The sequence below is a fragment of the Molothrus ater genome, chromosome 27, assembly GCF_012460135.2.
Source record: "Molothrus ater isolate BHLD 08-10-18 breed brown headed cowbird chromosome 27, BPBGC_Mater_1.1, whole genome shotgun sequence".
NCBI classification, from domain to species: domain Eukaryota; kingdom Metazoa; phylum Chordata; class Aves; order Passeriformes; family Icteridae; genus Molothrus; species Molothrus ater.
In genome coordinates, this window is record NC_050504.2 from 4304924 (window position 1) to 4329640 (window position 24717).

At 44.9% G+C, this 24717-nt stretch overlaps 1 protein-coding gene across 7 annotated transcripts in view; it reads left to right on the plus strand.

Moving 5' to 3' along the window:
- The window catches only part of TANC2 (tetratricopeptide repeat, ankyrin repeat and coiled-coil containing 2), a 147308-nt gene that overhangs the window by 84995 nt on the left and 37596 nt on the right, over positions 1-24717 (plus strand). For all 7 annotated transcript variants that reach the window (XM_036398998.1, XM_036399002.1, XM_036399000.2 and 4 more), the window contains 7 exons: positions 5157-5420; positions 8001-8126; positions 10743-11024; positions 13778-13911; positions 20043-20274; positions 22110-22276; positions 23648-24255. In XM_036398998.1, coding sequence (XP_036254891.1) covers positions 5157-5420; positions 8001-8126; positions 10743-11024; positions 13778-13911; positions 20043-20274; positions 22110-22276; positions 23648-24255 — 1813 coding nt within the window. The remainder of the gene's footprint in view (positions 1-5156; positions 5421-8000; positions 8127-10742; positions 11025-13777; positions 13912-20042; positions 20275-22109; positions 22277-23647; positions 24256-24717) is intronic.

Sequence of the window (24717 nt, forward strand, 5' to 3'; positions counted from 1 at the left end):
CACTTTCTCCCTGTGATGATCTGCACTCTGTTCCCTGCTGAAGTGTCAGGGGATCGTCCTGTGCAGTGACACAGGTATGAGGGGAAAGCAGCTTCAAAGGGAGAGCAGTGAGCAGTGGAAATCTTCTGGCCCCGCTGCTGCGGTGAAGTGCACAGGTCTGGTCCTGTATGGATGAGATGTCTTCACTCAGATTTTGTGGATTTATTTGATGGAAAATAACATAAAAAGGAGCCCCATTCCCTCCTTGGAATCCCTGGCCTGTGGCTTCTTCCAGTTACTCTTTTTTTGCTATTTTTTTCCTTTTATTCCTAAGCTTTCATCAAGATGCTGCCTTCTACAGATGTATGTGTTTCTGGGTTAAAAATAGATTTGTTAATAAATTTGTCTAAGTGCCTGCTAAGCAAAATAGATGCTGCTAAGCAGAATAGATGCTACTGACAACGAAACGAGATGGATTTGTTTCCAACTTCATCTGCTTTGAGAAGGGAACCAAGCTCAAAAGGCACATCAAGATAAATTTAACTCAGGTTAAATATTTTTGTGATCTTACAGTTAAAGCATTTGAATTCTGACATTCTCATCAGTATTATGAAATGCTCTGTTAATAATGAATAACATTTCTGAGAATTACAGATCTTTTTTTTAATCTCAATGGCTTCTAGTTGGGCTCATTCCCCAAAGAGGGTTGGGGAATGATCATTAAGGCTGCTACCTCTGTAGAGTTGGGACCTTTGTAACAGATTTCTTTCATGTTTACAATAGTGGAGTGTGCTTTACAACATCAATTACCTTGTTTCTGCAAGTAACAAACTGCAGCTTCTAAACAGAAGCTTTGCTGAGCTGTTCTGTCTCAGTGTTTGCTGGGAGCTGGGCCCAGGAGGTGGGAGGGTCTCGTTCTGTTTTACCCAGACCTTGCATTTCTGGCCTGAGTAGCAGCCAGGATAGAGCCCTGCAAGGCAATCATCCCATTTGTCATCCCACTCTTCTTCCCATTCCTCATCCTGCTTGTCAGCTGGTGCAGCAGGGAATTCAGATCCAGCACAGGATGGATTTAGGGTCAGGTGATGCTACTGTTGAGGTATTTTTCATTTCGTTTTAAGACCTTTTGCGTGCTCACCATGATTTATAACACCCCCAGGCCTGACACAGAAATAGATTTACCTGTTTAATGTCTGTCTGTTTGTGGGATTGTTATTGTGAATTAAGCCAGTGATCTTAATTTTCTTTTTCTCCTATTTGAGACCACTGTTGATAGAGAAGTTAAACATCCAGCAAGTGGAGTGGATTTTGGCCTCAAGCCTTGAGCAGGACACACCTTGGGGGTTTTGGGATTGGGTTTTTTTGTGTGGAAATGCCATAATCTCACTGCCTGGTGGTGTCCAGCAGAGAATAATGTTCTAAAGGTGCACCAAGGTTGTTGGGGCACAGACAGTGTGTGACTGCACGAGGCTGCCGCCTGTCCTTGGCAATGGTTTGGACTTCCACTTTCTGCCTGTCAGGTTTTTCTCTTTGGCAGCTGGAGTGGTCTGGGGTGATGTGGCTATATTTAGGTGTATCCTTCTGTGGCTGAGTTTATGGAGGCTTATGTAGATTAGGGTAAAAAATTTATTTCACTCCTTGCCAGCTTGTACGTGTTAGCTGGGACATCTCTAATGGAATGAGGCAAGAGGTGCTGAAGTGAAATGAGGTTAATTCAGGCTGGGTTTGGAGCTTGTTGCAGTGCAGCATATGAAAGCTCATTGCTTTGCTGCAGTTACTTCTTTAAATCAACAAAATCCCTGTTTCTTACTTGAGGCACCATAATCTTTACATATAATTAATGATACAGCTGTTGGTCATTGTCACGTGGAACCTACAAAAACTGCTTCTCCCACAGTTCCAGCTGGAAGGTGAATGTAAAGGTTGATGTTTTCCAGGCATGGTCTTTGCCTCGAGGAGAATTGGATGGGATGGTAAAAATTCCCTTGTGTGTTTGACTAGAGACACATTCAGTTGAAAACCTCCCAGGGCATAGGCCAGCTTGCAACTAAATGAGAAATAATATTTGTGGCCTGTAAATGTACAAAACTGTCTTGAGACGTGTAGTGCTGCTTGTAGGGCTGAGGTGCTGTCTTGAGGGGGATGCTGCTGCTTCAGTACAGCTCTGTTATTGCCCCAAAGAAATTAAAATATTTCACCCATGTTATTTGCAAAAACGTTCGAATCAGAACTTTTGTTTCCAAGGGAAACAAGCCACGTTGGAAAAGGAAAGTTTGACAGAGGAAACACAGGAGTAAATCTTGAGTGCTCAAAGCAGGGTGGGACTGTGACGTGACTCCAGAACTTCTGGAGTGCAATTCCCTCCTGGCACCACAGTCCATGTGCCTGCAAAGCTGCTTGAAGCTGGTGCAGGTGGTGCTGGTGCTGTGGGTGGGTTGGGATCATGGGGACAGAGATTCAACAAATCCCAGGAGAAAGCTGCAGACAGGATTGCAGACAGGCACCACACTGCCTGCACACTCATCCAAGGGGCTTTCCATGGGATATCACTCATTATGTGTTTTCCAGCAGTCAGATGATCTAGATGCCTCAAATTCTGTCTGTGCTCACATTAAATAGCGTGAGACTGCACCAGTGGAGACTGGAGACACGGCTATGTGCCTATAAATACACAGATCTATATGCACACACGTCTATATTTATGTCCCTGTGGTATTACTTGGGTGCTATAGAGAACCTCAGCTGTTTGTGCATGTCAGGTTTCTCTTGTTCTGTGTGTGACTCACACACTGTCCCATCCTTCTCCATCCTTGCAGTGCCTTGTTTGCTCCCAGCTCACCAGCACGCACTGTGGTCGGCATGATCCGATGGAGCAGGGCCCAGGCATGGCAAAGTTCTGATTTTTTTTCACCAGGGTTGTGCTTTTTTGTCTGGATTTAGCAACTGAAGAGCCTCAAGTGTTCTTCCTTAGCCTATGGTGCCCTGGTGGGTTCCTGCTGTGGCACCCTCAGCATGTCCCACCTGTCCCTTGGAGACTGGGGTTGAAGGATCTGCCTCTCTGCAGATGGCTTAAGGCAAAAATTCCTGCTCTTTGATAATTTGAGTTCATCAGTTTATCTCTTCCCAGTTTAGAGCATGCTGTCAGTTCAAAGGTTGCATTTTTTTTTTGAGCTTTTGAATAATGAAGTGTCCTTTTGTTTAAAAATCATAGAATTACAGAGTGGTTTGTGTTGGAAGGGACCTTTAAGGACCAGCTAATTCCAGCCCCCTGCACTGTCCCCAGGTACCACATCCACATGTTTTTTGAATGTTTCCAGGGATGGTTTTTCCATCACTGGCCTGGACAGCCTGTTCCAGGACTTCACCATCCTTTCGATGAAGAAATTTTCCCTAATGTCCAACCTCCACCTTCCTTGGTGCAACTTGAGGCTGTTTCCTCTCATCCTGTCAGAATAGAATAGAATGGAAAAGAAGGGAATGGGAATGGGATAAAATGGGATGGGATGGAATAGAAAGGGATGGGATAGAATAGAATAGAATAGAATAGAATAGAATAGAATAGAATAGAATAGAATAGAATAGAATAGAATAGAATAGAATAGAATAGAATAGAATATTTCAGTGTGAAGGGACCTACAATGACCACCTGATCCAACTCCCTGACCATTTCAGGGCTGCCCAAATCTTTGTACTTTCATTGTATTTATGTGCCAATCTGGCGTTCACAACGTTTCTCCCCTGAATATCACTCCACATCTTAGTAGTTGCAGGTAATGGAAATTTTCTGAAATTATCTTTCCGAAATATTCTTTCTCCAGTTGTCACTGTGTAGTGTCTGAGCAGCTCGGGGGTCACACTATGGGAGATGTGCTCAGCATGTCAGTTCATGTTGCTGACTCACAGCTAACCTGATGCTTTTGCTTTTTAACTCAAGTTAAAATTATTTTGCTTAGAAATAACTCCTAGAAGAGATTAAATCCATACAGCCATCACTTCAGCATGTGTAGCAGCACTTAGATCATCCAGGGCTGTTCTGCAGGTAAATTAATCCACAGGGAACAGTCCTAAATATCTGCTTCAGTGATGAGTTTGCACATAAAACAGCTTTAGTGTAAACTAGAGAAAATTATGTTTAGAATGAACACAAATTGTTGATTAGAAAAAGGGGCAGCAGGACTTAATAGCTCTTTTTTCGTTGTTGTTGTTTCACTTAAAGAAAACTTATTTTGACACATGGTTATTTTGTTTTTCCTCAGTTTGATGTGTTGGAAGATGACTGATGTCAGCTGCTGATTTGTTTCTACAAAGACTAATTAGACCCATACTGAGACAGAGTTTTAAAATTAACGGATTCTAATGGATCCTAATGGATCAATGGGGATTTTTTTCTGTGAATAGAAAACATGGCATGCCTTGCCCTGCAAACCCAGTCTTTGAAATGGAGTTTTTTTATAGAGAATCATTTCAAAGATATTTCTCAGACAGTTTGAGGGAACAAGAGAAATGTGTGAATGGCTGTTTTCTGTTTTTATCTGATTTGCTTATCCTAAATCATAAATATGTTTACCTGACAGCAAACCTATGTATAGATGCCAACAAACAAATACCAGTTCTTAGCAGTTTCATGTGTTGGCTTTAAATTTCAAAATACGTTGCAAGCAACTAAATTTTGGGACATTTGATGGGATGCAAAGATACTGAGCCAAACAAATCCATTGGAGGTGGTTGTTCAGGCAGGTCTGTGGAGGCTTCTCAGTGTCAGACCTTGCCAGACCTTGCAAACTTCTGTAAATATTCCCTGGAAAAGGAAAGGTAGAAACTATGATGCCAATTAAAAGACATGAGGAGCCATGGTAATGTTTCCTCCTGAATAATTTCTGTTCTTTCTGGAATGGTGTATTTGAATACAGTGCAGCACAGAATTTTTAATACTCTTTGTAATTACAAATGGCTTTTAATGGTATGAGCCAAAACCTTAGAGCTTAAATGTTCTTTTAGAAGTCGTAAGCAGAAACAGTATCATTAAACTAAAATCCATAATCTCTGATTTATGTGGATATGGAAAATTTGATGAAGATAATTTTTGGCTCTTGCATGGCTCAGCTCAGCATTGAGCAGCGTGTGTTCAAACCATTCTTTCTCTGTTACTCATTTTGTTTATCATTTCTTCCTTCAAGCTACACTGACAAGTTACTCTGAGAACGTGGAACGTACGAAATATGGAGGGGAAAGCAGTAAGGAACTCGGATCTGGGGGAAACCTGAAGCAGTGGCAGTCCCAGAAATCCAGCATGGACTCCTGCCTGTACCGCGTGGACGAGAACATGTCAGCCTCCACCTACAGCCTCAACAAAATCCCCGAGAGGAACCTGGAGACAGTCCTGTCCCAATCAGTGCAGTCAATTCCTCTGTACCTTATGCCACGCCCAAATTCAGTAGCAGGTAAGAAATTCATGTTTGTGCCTTTAGGTCAGAGCCAGACACAGCACACAGATGCCACAGCCCTTCTTGCGTTTCCTTATTTAAAAAGAAATCTCCTTCCTGGAGTCATCGTACTTAAGAATGACAAAAATTGGCTTTTTTGTTTGACTTACTGGCTCTAAATGAAAAATTCCTCCATGGAACACTGTTTCTGATGGTGTTTAATGGTTATTTCAGCAGTTTTTGATTACTTTCTTACAAAATTGTACAAGATTACCGGAGAATATGTTTAAAAAGCAAAAGCCAGATTCTTTACTGTCATTACAATGCAAATGTCTTGGGTTTAAGGTGCCACGACATCATAGCCATTTCTGCTATTTCAAAGGATTCATTGCAAGTAAAATAACCTTTCTCATGTTCTCTGAAGAGCTTAAAAGCTCTGGAGTTAAGAGAATGATGGTACTTGCTGTCCACAGAAGATCTGCTCTGGGTCCCAATGCTCCTGGTGGACTGTGCCCCAAACATCTCACACCTCACAGCCCTTGATGTTTGCTAGTCACTGATATTTTTTGCCATAAAATCAACATTAATTTCATTTAAATTCATGTTTGTTCTTTGAAACTTTTCTAAATGATGTTGTGCCATACCTTATTGATGTCTTTTACCAGCCTGCTGAGCATTCCCCTGAAGCTGGTAACAGCAGGGCAGAAAAAAGAGATGGGATTAGAAATATTAAAGCTTTGCTGCAAAGCTGCTTGTCTGGAATTACTCCCTGTTCCTTTATTGCCCCATATTTTTTTCTTGCTGGGTAATTTCTCTGGGATAAAACATGTTGTCTATGTGTCTGTGTAGACATGTGGAGAAATCCACACTTTGAATTCTGAGTCCTGGCAGACTCTGCTCCAGAAAACCCAGAGACAATTCTGAGAGATAGCCCAAAGAGTCTGGGATATTGTCTGTTAAATCAGCATCCCTTGGTGAACCAGGCTGCATTACATAACTGGATTAGCTTTCCTTTTTAATCCTGCTTTGGCTGGTCACAGACCTAAAAGCAATGCAGAAATGAGATTTAGAGATGGTGAAGTACAAACCCAGAGCATGGAGGTGCAGCATAGACTGAAAACCTGAGATTTCAGACTGAGGAGAGGAGATCGAAAAAACTTGAAAACTCTTCTACCATAGCCTGCTTGCTTTAGATGAATTCCTTATAAATGACACTGTGTAAACATCTTCCAAAGCAAACAGAGTAGGCTGAGCACCATAAATTTAAATACATGTGTGTTCATTTAATTGTCTTTGGAAGTTGTTGACTTGTTTGGTGCACTTAGAGGCAAATACTCTTTCAAGAGGAAACTCTCCAGTAAAGTTCAGGAACAACTTTTCCTTCTAGATGTTTATATTTTGGTAGGGATTTTGCTGCTTTGAAGTGCTATGTCAGCTGACACAGTTCATGTTAAGGTTAAATCATGGAAGTAAGGATGAGAATTCAAGATTTGGCTTAACATTTTATCATCAAATGATCACATATTAGCTCCTATATGCTTATGGCACCAGAAAATTATGGGGTTTAGGTAGTGGATTTATATGGGTGGTTTTCACCAAAGAGTTTAACCTCATTATCTTTGTGCCTGAGTGATGAGAAAGGGAAACCAAGTGTAGTTTCAGAGTTGATTTAAGTCTGTCTGCAAATGTGACATTGCTCAAAGTGTTAATGCTGAGCTGCCAATGTCCTTGCTCCAGTTGGGACACGTTGGGTAACCACTTGATAAACCAGATTAGTTGACTAATCCAACTGAAAATTAACCCACCAGAAAATAGATACATTAATTTTGAAATTTTGAGCCTCAAGGTCATCAGTGTGGAGACAGTGTAGCTGGGAATGGGGCAAAATGCTGCCTTTCTTTGTGGTATTCCATGGTGTTCCACATTTTAAGGTAATCATGAATTCACAGCTTTGCTAAAACAGGTTCTTCTTCTCTTTTTAATTTTTTTCAAATGTATTTGAGTTTGTATGCATTCTGTTCTTGGGAAGCAAAGCATAGCAGCACTTACACCTGCTGGCTTTTTTTTCCCTCCTTTTTTTTTTTCTTTTTTTTTAAGATTCTCCCCAAAAATCTCCCAAAACAGCACAAAAATACCCATTTTTATAGCAGCCTACAAAGTACACTCGCTGAATGTATTGTGTCACTGAGCAGTTTACACCTGGGAGCAGTTTTTACAACACATTCTTCCCTATGAGGGCAGTGAGGCCCTGGCACAGGGTGCCCAGAGCAGCTGGGGCTGCCCCTGCATCCCTGGCAGTGCCCAAGGCTGGGTTGCTGAGGGCTTGGAGCACCCTGGAATAGTGGAAGCTGTCTTCTTCTATTTGGGACCACCAACAGGAGACCAGACCAGAGCAAATACCAATGAAGCATGAGAAAAAGTCACCAAAACACTTTAATTCTTCCTAGGGGAAATGACACTTGGCTCACATCAGCTCTGTTGTCTCACGGTACTTACATCTCCATGTATTTCTATTAAAAACTGAAAAAAAAAATACAGTGACCAGAGCATGAGATCCGAGAGCCAGGCGTGATGTCCTTCTTTGCTTTCTCGTGGCAGCCACCAGCTCAGCCCACCTGGAGGATCTGGCTTACCTGGACGAGCAGAGGCACACTCCCCTGCGCACGTCGCTGCGGATGCCGCGGCAGAGCGTGGCCAGCGCCCGCGCGCAGCAGGACCTGCGAGGTAGGAGCACAACGAGGCCCTCGGGGCTTCCCGTCCTGGGGGTGTCTGTGTGGGGAAACTTCATCCATGTCCCTGTGAAAACCAGAATTTCAGAATGTTTTGGGTTGAAAAGGACCTTGAAGTCTGTCCAGTGCCAGCCCTGCCATGGCAGGGACACCTCCCAGTGTCCCAGGGTGCTCCAAATCCCGTCCAACCTGGCCTTGGGCACTGCCAGGGATCCAGGGGCAGCCCCAGCTGCTCTGGGCACCCTGTGCCAGGGCCTGCCCACCCTCACAGGGAGCAATTCCTTCCTAATATCTCATCCAACCCTGCCCTCTGTCCTGTCCCTTCAGGCCCTTGTCCAAAGTCTCTCTCCTGCTCTCTTGGAGCATCTTTAATCACTTGAAGGCTGCAATAAAGTCATCCCAGAGCCTTCTCTTGTCTCCTCTCCAGGATGAATATCCCCAGCTCTCAGCTGGTCTTGTCAGGCTTAGTAATTTGCTAAGTTATTAAAAATGAGAAATTTTACGGACTACTACTGTTTTGTCTTATTTTTTCAATCAAGGCCAGGGATTGCAGTTCCCCCTTGCATTCTGCAGAATCCATTCCCCACTGCATTCTTCCAGTGGGGAAGGAGCCCATTGCAGTGTGAGGCCACCAGCTCAGCCACTGCTTGTAGGGTTGCTCACAATGCCCGTATTCAGGCAGCTCTTTGAGTTCTAAAAAGCCTTTTGAAGGGAAAATTTTTGTGGTTCTTTGTGGCAAATTCCACAAACGAGACGTTAGCAATGAGAAGAGGAGCCAGGGCTGACATTTTGGTGTTTTGCTTATTATTCCCAGGCAGCTCTAGCTCTGTTTGCTCCATCTCCTTGGGATTTCAACCCACCCTGCAACTTACATCCCTCTTTTAATCTGAGCTCAGTCTTCCACCACGTGCTGAAGCTGTCAGTGTGACAGTCCTGGGTCTGCAGCAGATCACCAGGCTAATGCTTCAACCCCATCATTTTTTGTTGCACAGATGAGTAAGTGGCCAAGAAAGCTCATTTGGGATATTTTCAGGTTGTTTCTGTGCCATGAGACTTCTTTATTCTCCCCTGTGCATAGAAGAGGGGTTTCTTTTGGCCATACCTGAAACTTTCCTGTTCTCTGAGGTTGTTTTTTTTTTGAGCCCACCATCTTAGGGTGAGGATCTGTGGAGCTGGAAGGCACAGGCTGGGTTTTCACCCAATCTACTCGACCTGGTACAGCCTTTTGGTACAAAAGCCCTGGTACCAAACGCATGACCCCCCCAAAGACTGGGTTTGTGAGCTTTGGATGCCAGTCTGCAATGAAATCCTCCTGGCTGCTGAGGCAGTTCTAGAAGTGCATTAGCAGGCAGTAAGTGAAGAAAGCAAAGTTTGACAGACCAAATTTCCATATGTTCGGAGGCAGGAGCTTGCCAAGGCTGTGTAATTTGCAGTGATTGCATCCAAAACATTCAACTTTATTGTAGGAACAGAATCAAATTGTTTTCCAGACACACTTTTGAAACCCTTGTTGCACTACATATTTTCCTTCTGCGTTTTGGTTTTTTTTTTTCCTTTTTATGACAGTTGCATGAGAATAGCAGCAGTGTTTCAATTTTTTTAAGTTTGTTTCTTATCCTACCTGAGGTTCTGTGCTGTTTTTAAAAAGAGAGGGAGAAGAAGATGTGAAAAAGCAAACCATCACTATTTGGAAACATTTTCATGCCATTGCATATGCAAGGGGGGGGCTCTTCCATGAAATGCTGCATTTTGCAGCTATTGCTGTGAAATTGCATCAATCTGGGCTGTTACTAACTGCAGCTCTTTGTTCCAGCTGGAAATCCTAAATTTGTGTTTAATTTTAATATCCCTAGCCTTGGCACTGGGCTGAAATAGTGAAGACATTTGTGGCCCTGTGCTGGGGGACACATTACAGCCCACTGTCTGTTCCCAGGGTTCCAAAATCCCAGTGAGAGAGACTAAATGGGAGATTGTCTCTGCTATTTTTTGTTAAATCAATTGTTTTAAGCAGGGGAGCAATAGAGGAATCCCAGCACTAAGAGTGTGATAAGGATCTTTCCCAGTGACAGTTTTTTAATAGGATGGGGAAGGCAATTTTTGCTTTTCCCATTTTCATCCCTGGGGATTTGAGGCTTTTCAGGTTGCTGTAAGCCAAGACACAAGCTGATGGCTGTGATGTACCATGGGTTCTCTTCTCCAGAAAGCAATGTCAGCAGACATATATTAAGAATTATTATTATATTAAGAATACTAAACTAAACTATGCTAAAGAATGTTAAAGAATACAGAAAGGATACTGATAGAAGGCTAAAAGATACTAGTGAAAAACTCGTGACTCTTTCCAGATCCTCAACACAGCTTGGCTGTGATTGGCTAATAAGTCAAACCAATTCACATGAAGCCAATGAAACAACCACCTGTTGGTAAACAATCTTCAAACCACATTCTAAAGCAGCACAACACAGCAGAAGCAAATGAGATAATATTGTTTTCCTTTTTCTCCGAGGCTTCTCAGCTTCCCAGGAGAGAAATCCTAGCGAAGGGATTTTTCCAGAAGATACGACGGTAACGGGCGTGGGCGTTGATGTTCTTCCCTTGTCTCCCTTTCCAGTGCGCTTTGCGCCCTACAGACCCCCCGACATCTCCCTGAAGCCGCTGCTCTTCGAGGTGCCCAGCATCACCACCGAGTCGGTGTTCGTGGGCCGGGACTGGGTGTTCCACGAGATCGACGCGCAGCTGCAGAGCTCCAACGCCAGCGTCAACCGCGGCGTGGTCATCGTCGGCAACATCGGCTTCGGCAAAACCGCCATCATCTCCAGGCTGGTGGCGCTCAGCTGCCACGGCACCAGGATGAGGCAGATTGCTTCAGATAGCCCCCACGCCTCTCCCAAACGTAAGGACGGCAGCGCGTGGGTCTCCAAAACTCAGAGGTTTTGCGGCAGCTTTTTAGAGTGGGCTTGGCTGAAATAAACCCTGTTTCTCTTCAGGCCCAAGGAAACAGCTTAGTCTTTGTTGGCAAGCAAAGGGAAGACCTTTGAGAAATGTGTCATAGAAGCCTTGAATGGTTTGGGTTGGAAGGGACTTCAAAGATTATCTCATTCCCACCTCCTGCCATAGGCAGAGGCACCTTCCACGATCCCAGGTTGCTCCAAGCCTCATCCAACCTGGCATTGGATACTTCCAGAGATGGGGCAGCCACAGCTTCCCTGTGCAACCTGTGCCAGGGCCTCCCCACCCTCACAGGGAACAGTTTCTTCCTAATACCTAATCTAAATTCTTCCTCATCTAAATCTACCTTCCTTCAGCTTGAGGCCATTCCCTCTTGTCCTATCCCTCCATGCCCTTGTTTAAAGTCCCTCTTCAGCTCTGTTGGAGTCCCTCTAGGTACTGCTACAGGCAGCTTTTATACTGCTCCTGTTCTAAAGCTGCTTTTTGAAGAGTCAGAATAGTCTGTCTCTGACTTGTCTGGCTTAGAAACATCACAGACTTTGTCTGGCTGGGAAGCCTCCAATTTTAGAATCATAGAATCACAGAATGGTTTGGGTTTGAAGGGACCTTTAAAGGTCATGTAGCCCAATCCCCCTGCTCATGACATCTCCAGCCAGATCAGGCAGTTAGTATTCTATGATTATAAATCCATGCCAGTGCATTCTTCTTCCCATACAGATTGTTTATCTCATTGAATCATGGTGTAAATATTCCATGCAGGTCAAAAGCCCCTGTAGGCTCAGGACCCAAGATTGCTCCACCTCCTCTGGTCCCATCCAATTCCCATCACTACACACTGGCAGGTTTGCAGGTACAGATGACAACATTTTAAAATCACTCAGCTTTCAGTGAGTGAGTAAGACAGGACTAAAAATACTGAGTTAGGTACCTGAAGGTATCTTTAAGGATGTAGGTCACTGTATCTCAGTGAAGCTGTAGTTAAATCTGTTTACTGGAAATGCTGTGCTCTTGCCCTGTCAGAAGAGCAGAAATGTCACTGGGGTTGGCATGTTGAACAGTGTCACTTGTCAGAGCTAAATAAACAATGTGTAGTGAAAGGCAGGACTTGTTTCTGTGTTTTACCTGCAGCTCTGCAGTGCACCAGCTGTGAGTGTGTGTCCCAGTCTCCTTAGGATGATGGTGGACATTAAAGATAGGGCTGTGCTAAACTCCTTCTGGACTAAAAGCTGGATTTCTCACATGGGGTGCCTTGCATCCTTTGTCCACGGATGATGAAGATCCTTGGTACCACCTAACACATTGTTTTAGTTCACTCTGGTGTGTCCCTGGAGTTGGAAGCTGAATGATTCCTCAGTGTTAGTTATTGGGATGGAAACCTTCAGAATCAGTAATTAATTAGACTTGATTTCCTAAAGAGATCACAAGTCTAGCTATGGAAGATAATTATTCTGCAAGATCCTTGTAGGTCCCTTCCAATTCAGGATATTCTATGATTCATCTCTGATTTTGTGATGAGTTTCTTTGTCATTTCTTTTTCCACATGCTGAAAAAAAATCTATTATGCTTATTAAATCTATGCTAATTAATATGTGCTAATCAGGTGGTCTGACTCTGCTATGGCAGTTGTGCAGTCAGCTAATTAAACTGGCTTCAATGCAGCCTCATACTTCTAACTCCTCCCTCAGAAAATTAATACAGGTGACAGTGGTGTTATGCTTAGAATCAAGAAAGTGCCTCATTCTAACACATTCAGGGTTTAATTACGGAGGCAGCAGTCGTTCTCCTCTGTTGTTTGCCATTAAATGGGTCATTGTTTGCATGATTATTTCCAGTCAAGCTCAGGGATGCACTGCAGCAATCCAGTCAGGAGAATCCTCTGCCAGCACAGACTGCACTTCAGAGTGGTGTTGTTCTTAAAATAATCAATAATTGGACATCACCAAGTGCTGCATGTTGTGGTGTCATTCAAAAACCCTCCATACGAGTACTTTGAAATGAAAATAAAAATAGTTTGGGAATGTTATCCACAAAGGCCAGGTGGATGAGCTTCTGTAGCAATCTGCTGGTAAAGCCAATTTCTGCTTTACCAGGCAAAAGAAGCAGCTAAAATGCACTAGAACACAGTTAAACTTGCCAGAGATGATTCCAGGATAATTTATTATTTGCTTGCAAGCCTTTTCCAGATCCTTGTGCTGCTCCTGCTCCTCTCCCCCTGATTAAATTAATGGGCTTCAGATGGCTGTATTAGCTGGGGCTCTTCATTTATTTATGTTAGAAAATAGGCCTGTAATTCAGAAAAATTGGCTGTCTGTGCTGAAGGAGGACTTGGGAACCAAATTAACCAGCGATTGTTCATAACAAGGGAAGGTCTGTTGGCAGAAGTGGAGAGCAGGAGAGCTCTGCACTCAAATCCACCAAACCTGAAGGCAGAGCCTGCCAGAGGGCCCAGTTCACTCCATTATTGTCATTATTTAGAAGTCAATGAGATTACAGTGGGGAAGATGAATAAGACAAACTCGAGGCTTTTTCTTAGTGGTCCTTTTCTGCTTCCAAAAGAAGTTTCTTGAGAAGCCTCTGGCCTGGAAATCCCTGTCCCAACCAGAGTATTTGAGGGAAGTATTTTTAACCTAGGAAACAGCAGCTGCCTGGCTTTCAATGATAATGTCAGTGCTTATCCTAACCTCTTTCCTTGGACAGATGTGGATGCCAACCGGGAGCTGCCCTTGGCACAGCCGCCCTCTGCCCACGCGTCCATCGCCAGCGGGAGCTGCCCAGGGACGCCCGAGATGCGGCGGCGCCAGGAGGAGGCCATGAGGAGATTGGCCTCACAGGTATGGCACTGCCTGCACAGGGATGGGGAAAAGGGCCATGAGGAGATTGGCCTCACAGGTATGGCACTGCCTGCTTGGGGCTGGGTGTTCCTGGGGAAAAGGCCATGAGGAGATTGGCCTCACAGGTATGGCACTGCCTGCACAGGGATGGGGAAAAGGGCCATGAGGAGATTGGCCTCACAGGTATGGCACTGCTTGGGGCTGAGTGTTCCTGGGGAAAAGGGCCATGAGGAGATTGGCCTCACAGGTATGGCACTGCCTGCTTGGGGCTGTGGGATCCTGGGGAAAAGGGCCATGAGGAGATTGGCCTCACAGGTATGGCACTGCCTGCACAGGGATGGGTGTTCCTGGGGAAAAGGGCCATGAGGAGATTGGCCTCACAGGTATGGCACTGCCTGCTTGGGGCTGGGTGTTCCTGGGGAAAAGGCCATGAGGAGATTGGCCTCACAGGTATGGCACTGCCTGCACAGGGATGGGGAAAAGGGCCATGAGGAGATTGGCCTCACAGGTATGGCACTGCTTGGGGCTGAGTGTTCCTGGGGAAAAGGGCCATGAGGAGATTGGCCTCACAGGTATGGCACTGCCTGCTTGGGGCTGTGGGATCCTGGGGAAAGGGCCATGAGGAGATTGGCCTCACAGGTATGGCACTGCCTGCACAGGGAATGGTGTTCCTGGGGAAAAGGGCCATGAGGAGATTGGCCTCAGAGGTATGGCACTGCCTGCACAGGGAATGGTGTTCCTGGGGAAAAGGGCCATGAGGAGATTGGCCTCACAGGTATGGCACTGCTTGGGGCTGAGTGTTCCTGGGGAAAAGGGCCATGAGGAGATTGGCCTCACAGGTATGGCACTGCCTGCTTGGGGCTGGGTGTTCCTGGGGAAAGGGCCATGAGGAGATTGGCCTCACAGGTATGACACTGCCCACTCAGGGCTGGGGGCTCCTGGGGAAAAGGGCAATGAGGAGATTGGCCTCACGGGTATGACACTGCTTGGGAATGGGTGTTCCTGGGGAAAAGGGCAATGAGGAGAGTGGCCTCACAGGTATGGCACTGCCCACTCAGGGCTGGGGGCTCCTGGGGAAAAGGGCAGCTTTAGTCCTTGGAACTTCTCAAGCCGCTCCTTGGAACCTCTCCCTCTTGACGTCACTTGGAAAAATCCCTGCATTCAAGTGCTCACTTAGGAAGCCTCAAGAGAGACTTCTGGAAGGGGTTTTAGTACCCAGGGAAGGTATTTCTCTAAAATGAAACTCCCTCTAGATCAAATGCCCTTCCCTGTTATTCTGAGGGTTTGTCTTTCACAGCCACCCTGCTTTCTCATTGCAAATGTTAGGATATTCTTCAGCACTGAGAACAAAATTGCCCAGTGTTTGAGCAGTGTTTTGTTTGAAAAGGGCAGGTACTGCACTTGGGGAAGGCACAAGCTGAGTGTTAATGCTGTGTGTGCACTTGGGAATTTTTTGGAAAATTCTCCAAAGCAGACCATAGCCTTTGGAACCATATACAAATTACTGGCTGTTTTGGCAGGAATGGTTTGTATGGAACATATGGAACACTGTCACTTATGTACGTAAGATTTACAGCTTGAATTTTATTATATTACTGAGATTTAACCCTAATTCTGTGGTGGTGGGAAGGTGCCATTCTATTGCTTTGAAATTCAAGGAGTTTGCTCTTGCTCTTCCTCCACCTTTTGGGAGGATAGGAGCAGGTAATGCTTTCCTGTCACCTGCTCCCACTTCAGAGAGGAAAACAGCAAGAAAAGTCTCTGTTTGAAGTTATTACCAGGATGTGTTTTGCTTGGCTTTTTGTGCCAGATACTGTCTTGTCCTGTCTGCTTTCCTGCTGCACACAGATAGCCAGGCAGGTAGCAAATACTAAGATTTGATACTCTCCTCTTCCACATGGAGTTCCTGAAAGGAATGCAATGCCCAGGTCTGGTTTTGTTCAGGTTGCATTAGTCATTGTATTCCTTGCAAATCTGAAGCTCTGCAGACTACCAGAAAGGGCAGTAAAGTCTGCTATCTCTGCTTAAAATACCTCATCCATCACTTCCCCTGAGTGCTTAGGTCATCCTGCTGGGTATGTAATTGATAAATGGAAGCTGGTTTAGCTTGTTTCCTCCTGGAAAAGGTAAGGAATATGGCTCTTTCAAACACTGTGTCACATCCACGGCATAGATCGCTCACTGAACATTTTTTTGCGTCTCTGATTACTGGAGAAAGAGCTAAAAACAATTCTTACAGCCAAAACTAAAGTAAAAATAGATTGTTGTACCTTGGCTGCAGACTCTTTAGGAAGGGTTTTAAGGTCCTTTGGTCTATCTGGCTGGAAAAGTATTTCTTGGATGTGTGTGTTTTATAGTTGTGTTTACACTGAAGTCAGAATTGAAGCACAGAAGAAAGTGTTGACAGTGATGGACAAGCACAATTGTCAGGGTTATTTTAGGAGCTAGATGAACCATATGTGAGGAGCTGGAGAAAGCTGTGTGCAGATGTTCCACCTCTGCCTGCACTGAGCAGAGCAGAATGTTCTCAGATTGGGCTGAAGTCCCTGTGCTGGAGAAATGCAGATCATTACAAAAGCAGATTAATAATATAGAAACTCTTAGGTAATGGCTGGTACAGGCTCCAGAATGCTGGTGGGAAGCTCGTTGTCCTCTCACCCACTCCCCTTCCCTCTGAAAATGTCACTTATCCCAATATTCAGAAGTTGTGTATCTGTGATGACAGAAATGAAAGGTGAGCAAACAGTTGCTTTTCCTCCTCTGGATTACTCAGGGTTGTACTTTTATGCCTGGCTTTTATACTGTAAGTTCTTGGGGGCAAAGTTTGCATTTAGCTCTTAATGTCAGAGATGAGCAAATCATTAATTTTAGAACTAAGTAACTGCTGACTGGCAAGCAGGAGCTCGACTTGGTCCTGCCATGCTGACCTTTCCTTTTCCCTGAAGGTTTATCCTTTACTCACAGAGGATTTTTAATGGACTGGCTACCCAGTTTTAACTAACCCATTGAACAGCTTTATTCTTCGGGTTTCTGGATGCTGTGTGGTGGCTTGTGGTAACAGCACTTTAACAAATGGACCTGAAACCCAGCTCAGCTACACTAATGGGTTGTACCCCGTGCAGAGCAGCTGGTGGAGGAGCTGCACATCCATTGCATTAGTTCATTTTTCTGATGCTGAACACAGCTGGTGGCTCCAGAGGCTCTTCTCCCCACCCTCCAAGCCATATCCAAAGCATCACTAACATTGCTGCAGGCATATAAAAACAGAGTGCTCCTACCCTACACAGAGGTGAAGGGATTCAGTGCTGCTGAGCCTTGATGCCTTGGGCCACTAATGAGTTTCAGAAAGCATTTACCAGCATACTCAGCTATGTAAAGGTAATGAACATTCCCAATAAACTGGGTCACACGTGCCACATACTGGGTCACAGTCACATGCAGTGCTAATGGCCATTTCCATTTTCCCAGCCAGGGTTGTGCCTGGCGTGTGGCATAGTGGCAGGTCAAAGTGTTACACTGCATTTATTTGAAGCTGTTTTGTATGGGTCAAAAAAAAAAGTCTTGTTAAAGGTTAAAATACAATGCTGAAGCTCTTTAAGAGCACTGGGGGGAGTGGAGCGTTGCTGTGAGCTCAGGGGTCTGGGAGGTTGGTCCAAGGGGGTTGGCTGCTCTTGCACGACACGCTTCCAGAAGGAAGCCAAGACAAACCACAGAGGAGGTGTCATGGCAAATTCTGGCTCAGGTTGCATTTTCTAAGAACGTCATTCTGCCTTGTTTGAACCTGTTTGGGGTGAGTCCCATCCACACCAGCCCCTGGCCATCCTGGAGGCTCTTACACTCACTTCTCACATTCACCTGGTCTCATTCCCAAGGGTGGAACAGGATTGGAAACCTTGAAAAGTTTTACAGTGTGAGAAAACTGCTTCCCACCCAGCTCCATGGAAGTGAGGAGCCTGATTCTCAGCCCCATCTCCAGCACCAGGCTCCACTCGCAGCACTGGCTTTTGGCAGCCTCTCTGTGATTTGAGAGAAAATGTCACAGAGAATAAATAACATCAAGATGAAATTCTGGCTCAGGTTGCATTTTCTAAGAACGTCATCCTGCCTTTGCTTTGGTTGACTTCCCAGAATCTTCCTTTGCTTACTGCTTTAGCTTCAGATCCACCCATTAAGCATTATGTTTATCCTACTGGTTACAAGGCTTAGTTGATACACCAGTAAATCGAGCACAGGGATCAGGAATCGTGGAATCATAGAACTGCTAAGGTTTGAAAAGACCTCTTAAGGTCATCAAGTCCAACTGTAATGCATGGGAAGTGGCTGAAGTTAATTGGGTTGTAATTGCACGTGTGTCCCAAAATCTGATGGTGATGATGATTACGGATGACCCTTTTTCCATGACATGACTCTTCAGATTCCTGGAAGAAATTAATTGGCCTTTCATTAAAAGAGGCTATTTTTGTGTCTACACACAAAAATTGCATAGGAAAAATTGCATAGGCAATCAGAGTAATTTCTGTTAGTGGAACCTGATATCAAGGAATGGCAACTTGCGAACTTCATTCTGTGAAAGGCACAAGTTATAATCCCCAAATAAATAGGATTGATGAAAAGAAATCATTACCTCTGTAATTACTTAACACAGTGCTGTTCTCTAAGGGAATTCATTATATTTTAACTGTCTGGTAGGAAAAATTCTGTAAGGAATTTGGAGGTATCCATTAAAACTTAAATACATGTATTAGAGCTTGATGCTTGAAATAACAGCCCAGCTTTCTCATCGCTGCATGTGTCACACCTTATTTTGACTGGGAAAGGAAATTACTGCATTATATCCCATGGGTAATTTCATATTGAAAATTAAAAGCCAGTGCTGAACCAGCAGTGGGTGAGGACCCCACAGCCTGATGTGTTCATTCCTTGGTACCATCCTTCACTGCCCTGGCCACCCTGGAGCCTCCTGCAATCTAAGGGACAGGTTTTGCAGGTGGAGAGACAGAAAGCCTTTATCATGTCCAAAGCCATGGGCACATTTCATCCCAGCTGTCCTGAGCTCCAGAGGAGCTTTTCCTTTTCACAGTGTTCTCAGCTATATTGTCCTTCCCAAGTTCAAAAATTGAATTTATTTTGCAACATTCTGTGCTACAGTGCTCCAGGACAGTGGTGGTTTTGGTACAGAACTGCTCCCACCTGCCTTGCTGGGATATTTTTGGATACTCAGTGATATTTGAAAAGAAAACCCAGTCCAGAATGGGAGCTGGAGAAAAGCTTTGTGCCCTGGCGAGGCTCATTCCAAATGGGCAGGCAGTCCCTGAGGCTGGAGGCAGCAAGGGAGCAGGAGAAGCTGGGCTGGAGTGGTGCCAGAGCAGCTTCCCAGGGGATTCACAAGCAGAGACAGATTTTTGAGGGCCTTTTTCATATTGCAGAAGAAAACAAGAAAGTTGGCAGCATGGCCTGAGAAGATATCACTGGTTTTCTGCTTATTTTAATAAGTGGGCAGAATGTAGCAGGGTTCTAGCAGAGTTTGCTGAGCTGGAAAAGTCAGGAAAGCTGAGAAAAGGAGAACTTTTTTTTCTTTTTTTTAAATTGAATTAATTTTTTTAATGAAGTGTGGGATCACAATGTATGAGTAAAGTACAGTGAGCTGCCATCGCCCCCGCCTCAGGGGAATCTGTGCCCGTGGTGCTGCCTCACTGTGATGGACTTAAGGAGTGCTGTCTGTCCACTTCCACAGAGCTTGACATGTGAAAACAAAGCAAATAAAGAGTAAGTTCAAGCAAACAATCACAAGTTTTTACTGGCACCAAGTTCTTAAACAGAACTCAGAGCACAATCCAAGCTCAGCACAGCACTTCAGAGACGTCAGCCACTGTCACTGTCTCTGCAAACAGCTACGGCTTAATTTCATTTATTCCTCAGGAGGGGGGTCCAGTCATTTTTCAGGATCAGTGCCTGTTTTTACCAGCTGATCTGTCTGGATTCTTGTCACAGGTAGTTAACACTCATTGCTCTCAAAAACTTCACCTGCCAGAACAGCTCAAACTCACCAGAGGAAACACCGCTGCTTCTCCAGCTGTTCCAGCGTGGCTCTGATGAAGACACAGAGTTTTTCATTCTTTTCTCTTTGCTAGGTCGTAGCTTACCACTACTGCCAGGCCGACAACGCCTACACCTGCCTGGTGCCCGAGTTTGTGCACAACGTGGCTGCCCTGCTCTGCCGCTCGCCGCAGTTCGTGGCGTACCGGGAGCAGCTGCTGCGCGAGCCGCACCTGCAGAGCCTGCTCAGCCTCCGCTCCTGCGTGCAGGACCCCATGGCCTCCTTCCGCAGGGGGGTCCTGGAGCCCCTGGAGAGCCTGCACAAAGGTACTGCTGGTCCTTGCTGTGCCCCAACCTCCCATGTGCCTTTTTTTTTCCTGATGATTTTAAAAATGATGCTGAATTGGGTTCCGGGCGTTGAAACGAAGCGATGGATTCATCTGTCTGCATCGCTTCTCGAGCTGAAGGGAACAGGTGGGATCTGGTGAAGCTGGGAAGACTGAGAATCATGCAATGGTTTGGGTTGGAAGGAGCCTTAAAGCTCATCCCATTCCACCCCCAGCCATGGGCAGAGACACCTTCCACTATCCCAGGCTGCTCCAAGCCCCATCCAGCCTGGCCTTGGGCACTTGCAGGGACCCAGGGACAGCTTCTCTGGGCAGCCTATGCCAGGGCCTTCCCAGCTTCACAGGAAGGAATTTTTTCCCAATATCCCATTTGGCCTTCCCTTTTCTTCCTTCTTTCACTTCCCAAACCTGTCCTTGCAGTTCTCAAGGTGAAAACAAGCAACCAGTTCACAGCACTGCTTACAGGAAAATGTTCTGATTTACTTGTGTAGGGGTGACTTTTTTCCCTTTCCCTGTCACTATTTAGTGGGTTTTGGAGAATCTGAAGCTTACACCAAAGGACTGGTATCATAAAAGTCCATAGACACCCTGTGTAAAGCTTCTGGGGGAGCTGGTGACAAGCCTTATTCTAATAACAGACTTAGAGCTTTTTCTAACACAGCCTTGATTTGTCTTCTTTCTTTCTCCCCTCTGCAAGTTATAAGTAATTCGTTGTGACAGTCACTAAATATAAGATCTTTGCTCGTTGCCATGAAAACTGTCAGAGCATTGCAGAGTTCAAGACTGCTGTCCTGCAGAATCATGTTTATTACTGTGCCTGTGCTGCATCTTGGCTGCAAAAATAGTTCAGTTAATTTTGTTACCACCCTACACACTACAGTGTAAGATCCAACATGAAGGAGCTGCAGCTTCTGGCAGATTCAAAGCCCTGATGTTCAAATCAGCTCTTCAAAAGTGTGTCCAAGCTCTGAGCAGCAGCATCTGGGTCCAACCTGCCCTGCTCCACCAGGCACAAAGCATATGTAGAGCCAGCACAGCATGACAGTGGCTGGTTTTCCTGGCATGGGGAAATGTCACTGAGGAAGGAGCGTGGTTGCTCTTTCCTATCATCACTCTTGGCAAAAAGAAAAAGAAAAAGGATACATTTAGGAGCCGCTGCTCTAGAGAAAAATAATTCTTGGTTATTAAAGTAGCTCCTTTTGGGAGATGTTTCTGCTCTTGATTTCAGAGTGTGCAGGATTCTTATTTTTCTTGTCAAGGAGGTTGACCCCCATCTGCCCTATATTCTGACATATAGCACATGTGAATAGCATATGCCATCAGTAGACTCAGATTTCACATTTTACACCTGGTTTTGAGTCTTATTAGACAAATTTACCATTGAGAAGATACCCCTTGAGCTTAAGATACAAGTCCAAAGGTATCTCTACCATTGGTTGTAAAGCCATACTCAGCTCTCAGTGTCTGACATAGAAAAAATGACTGCATTGTCAGCATCACCTGGGTAACTGTATTCTCCAGCAGCAAAAAAAAAAAATCCTGTTTGAACAGTCCATGATTTACTTCTTGTAGGATTTTCAAGGCCAGGTTGGAACAACAACAACAGGATGTCCCTGTCCCCAGCTGGAGGGTGGAACGAGATTATCTGTAAAGGTCAATATGCAATTAATGTATCAGTAAAAAGGTGCTGCTACTGTAGGTGTTTTCTTCTTTGGCAATATCTGGTGATGGTTTAAAACTCTGTAGTGACGTTGCAGTACACAATGGCTGTGTGTCTTTAGCCTATCCAATAAATGTTTTTTCTCTTTCTCTCAGAGAGGAAGATCCCTGATGAAGATTTCATTATATTAATTGATGGTTTAAATGAGGCTGAATTTCACAAGCCAGATTATGGAGACACCATAGTATCGTTCCTGAGCAAAATGATTGGAAAATTCCCTTCCTGGCTGAAGCTGGTTGTGACAGTCAGGACAAGTCTACAGGTATGTTGAGACCCAAAACAGGGATAAACGTTGTCATTGTCATGATGGACTTTGGTAAAGAAGATCTTACTGGATGTTCTGGATTTGCTCAAAACCTTTATTTCAGGTTATCCTTTTGGCTTTTTTATTCTTGGATTTACATCCATGTCCCTAGGCTCACTCTACAGCTTTGGAAGGATCTCATCCGTCATAGCTTATTTGTGTAAATAAATGTTCATCAGCAAATAGCTCAGATCATTTTCTGAGACTGTTCACATGCCAGTAGGGCCTGACTCATGGAGCCATTAGGAAGGCTGCCAGACACCAGGCCCTGCCTTCCTGATGGCTCCATTTGGAAGGGCAAAGGAATTTGGATCTTCGTTCCTTTCAGTGTGACCCAGAGCATGATGATTTCAGTCTGATTAGGCCAAGATGTTACACTCAGCTCAAGACTGTTATGAGCAGGTCAGCAGGGAGCTGAGTGGTTCCAGCCCCATCAGGGCAGCCAGCACTCACAAAGTCATTGTCACTGGGAATGGCAGCTGCTTCCCAAGATCCAGGAGAGCACAGACTATTTGCTGTTGAGTGCTGGGGTCCATTTTTTTGCTCAGTAATGGAGTAAATTAAATATCATTTGGAAGAAATCTTTTTTTAATTGTAAGTAAATTGGATCCCAATGACTTGAATTCCTCATTTAATTAGGGCTTTTGCATCCGTAAAGTCTTCACTGCCGCTTGAGTTCTCACTGTGCTCTCCCTCTCTATTTTGTTGGAGAGCTTATGGCTTTCCTGGAGTTGGCTTGTACAGATCTGTTGCATCACTTCTCCTCTCCTTGCACGTGAGGCAAGAATTTCTTTGGAGAGGCCTTTGGTGATCTTTGGTTTGTATTGAACCAGGGAGTAGATGAGCATTCAGTAGATGAGCATTTCCTGAGGCACAGTTGCTTTGTACTGGAAAGTACTCACTGTTGTCTGTCCTGATGTTTCCGTGCATCTGTGGATGTAGAACGCAGAAGGATGCTCCCAGGGAGGTTCTTGGTCTCAGCTTCAGCAAGTTTCTCGTGCCCTCAGATCCGTCATCTGGGTGGGATGGGAGGTCAACCCATGGTTGAGAGGGACAGGAATAACAAGGGCACCGCTCTGTGTGAATTTACCAACCCTTTCCATGGATGTACTGTTAGAAAGTGTCCCTTGTTTTCATATCAGTCATGTGTCACACAACCTGCTTGATGGGAGTGTGAGGCCCTGAGGGCACAAACTGCTGTTTGTGTTCTTGCCCTGATGGAAGGTCTTAGAGGAGTCTCAAAGGTGCTGTTGTAATCGAAACTAAGTCTACTTAATGAATAGTAAACACTGCAGGCATGAGTATCTTTTTTTCTTTCTTTCTTTGTAGGAAATAATTAAGCTGTTGCCCTTCCACAGAATATTTTTGGATAGACTGGAAGAGAATGAAGCCATCGACCAGGACCTGCAGGCATACATCCTTCACCGGATACACAGCAGCTCGGAGATCCAGAACAACATCTCACTCAACGGCAAAATGGACAACACTACGTTTGGCAAACTCAGTTCTCACCTCAAGACCTTGAGCCAAGGGTCCTACCTATACCTGAAACTTACCTTTGATCTCATAGAGAAAGGATACCTAGTTCTAAAAAGCTCCAGCTACAAAGTGGTGCCAGTGTCCCTGTCCGAAGTGTACCTGTTGCAGTGCAATATGAAGTTCCCAACACAGTCTTCCTTTGATCGGGTCATGCCTCTCTTGAACGTAGCAGTGGCTTCTCTGCACCCATTAACAGATGAACATATTTTTCAGGCCATTAATGCAGGTAACATTGAGGGCACTTTGGAGTGGGAGGACTTTCAGCAGAGGATGGAGAACCTTTCTATGTTTCTTATCAAACGTAGAGACATGACGCGAATGTTTGTTCATCCCTCTTTCCGAGAATGGCTTATTTGGAGAGAAGAAGGTGAAAAAACCAAGTTTCTTTGTGATCCAAGGTAAGCAAACGCTCTGAGAAACCAGAGCTTCCAATGTGTTACTCTACACTGTTACCTGAATTATCTTATTCTGTGAAGTTGCACATGGCTGCGGTTACTCTGTACACAGAGTTTGCTCTGTGTAGCCTGTAGATCTCTGTGTTCTGTCCTGATACCTGAGGTCTTTATGTTGTTCATGGAAAGAAACAAGCACCTCTGGGCACACACCTGACTTGGCAAACCTAACAGTCATCTTTAGAATGAGATGAGCTGTTCCTCAGAAGGCCCCAGCCTGCCTAGCTCATTTATCAGCAGGGGTAGGTTACTCCTGCCAGCTCAGTCCTGGAGAAGGGGCATCATCATTCCTTTCTCCAAAGGTATCAAAAGCACAGGAAGTAGAAGATAAGAAGTGGAAAGATGAGTAGTGTGGATACATCTTTTGTAGTTGTGCTCCTCGTAGTTCTACTAAAGGTTTTTTTGAAA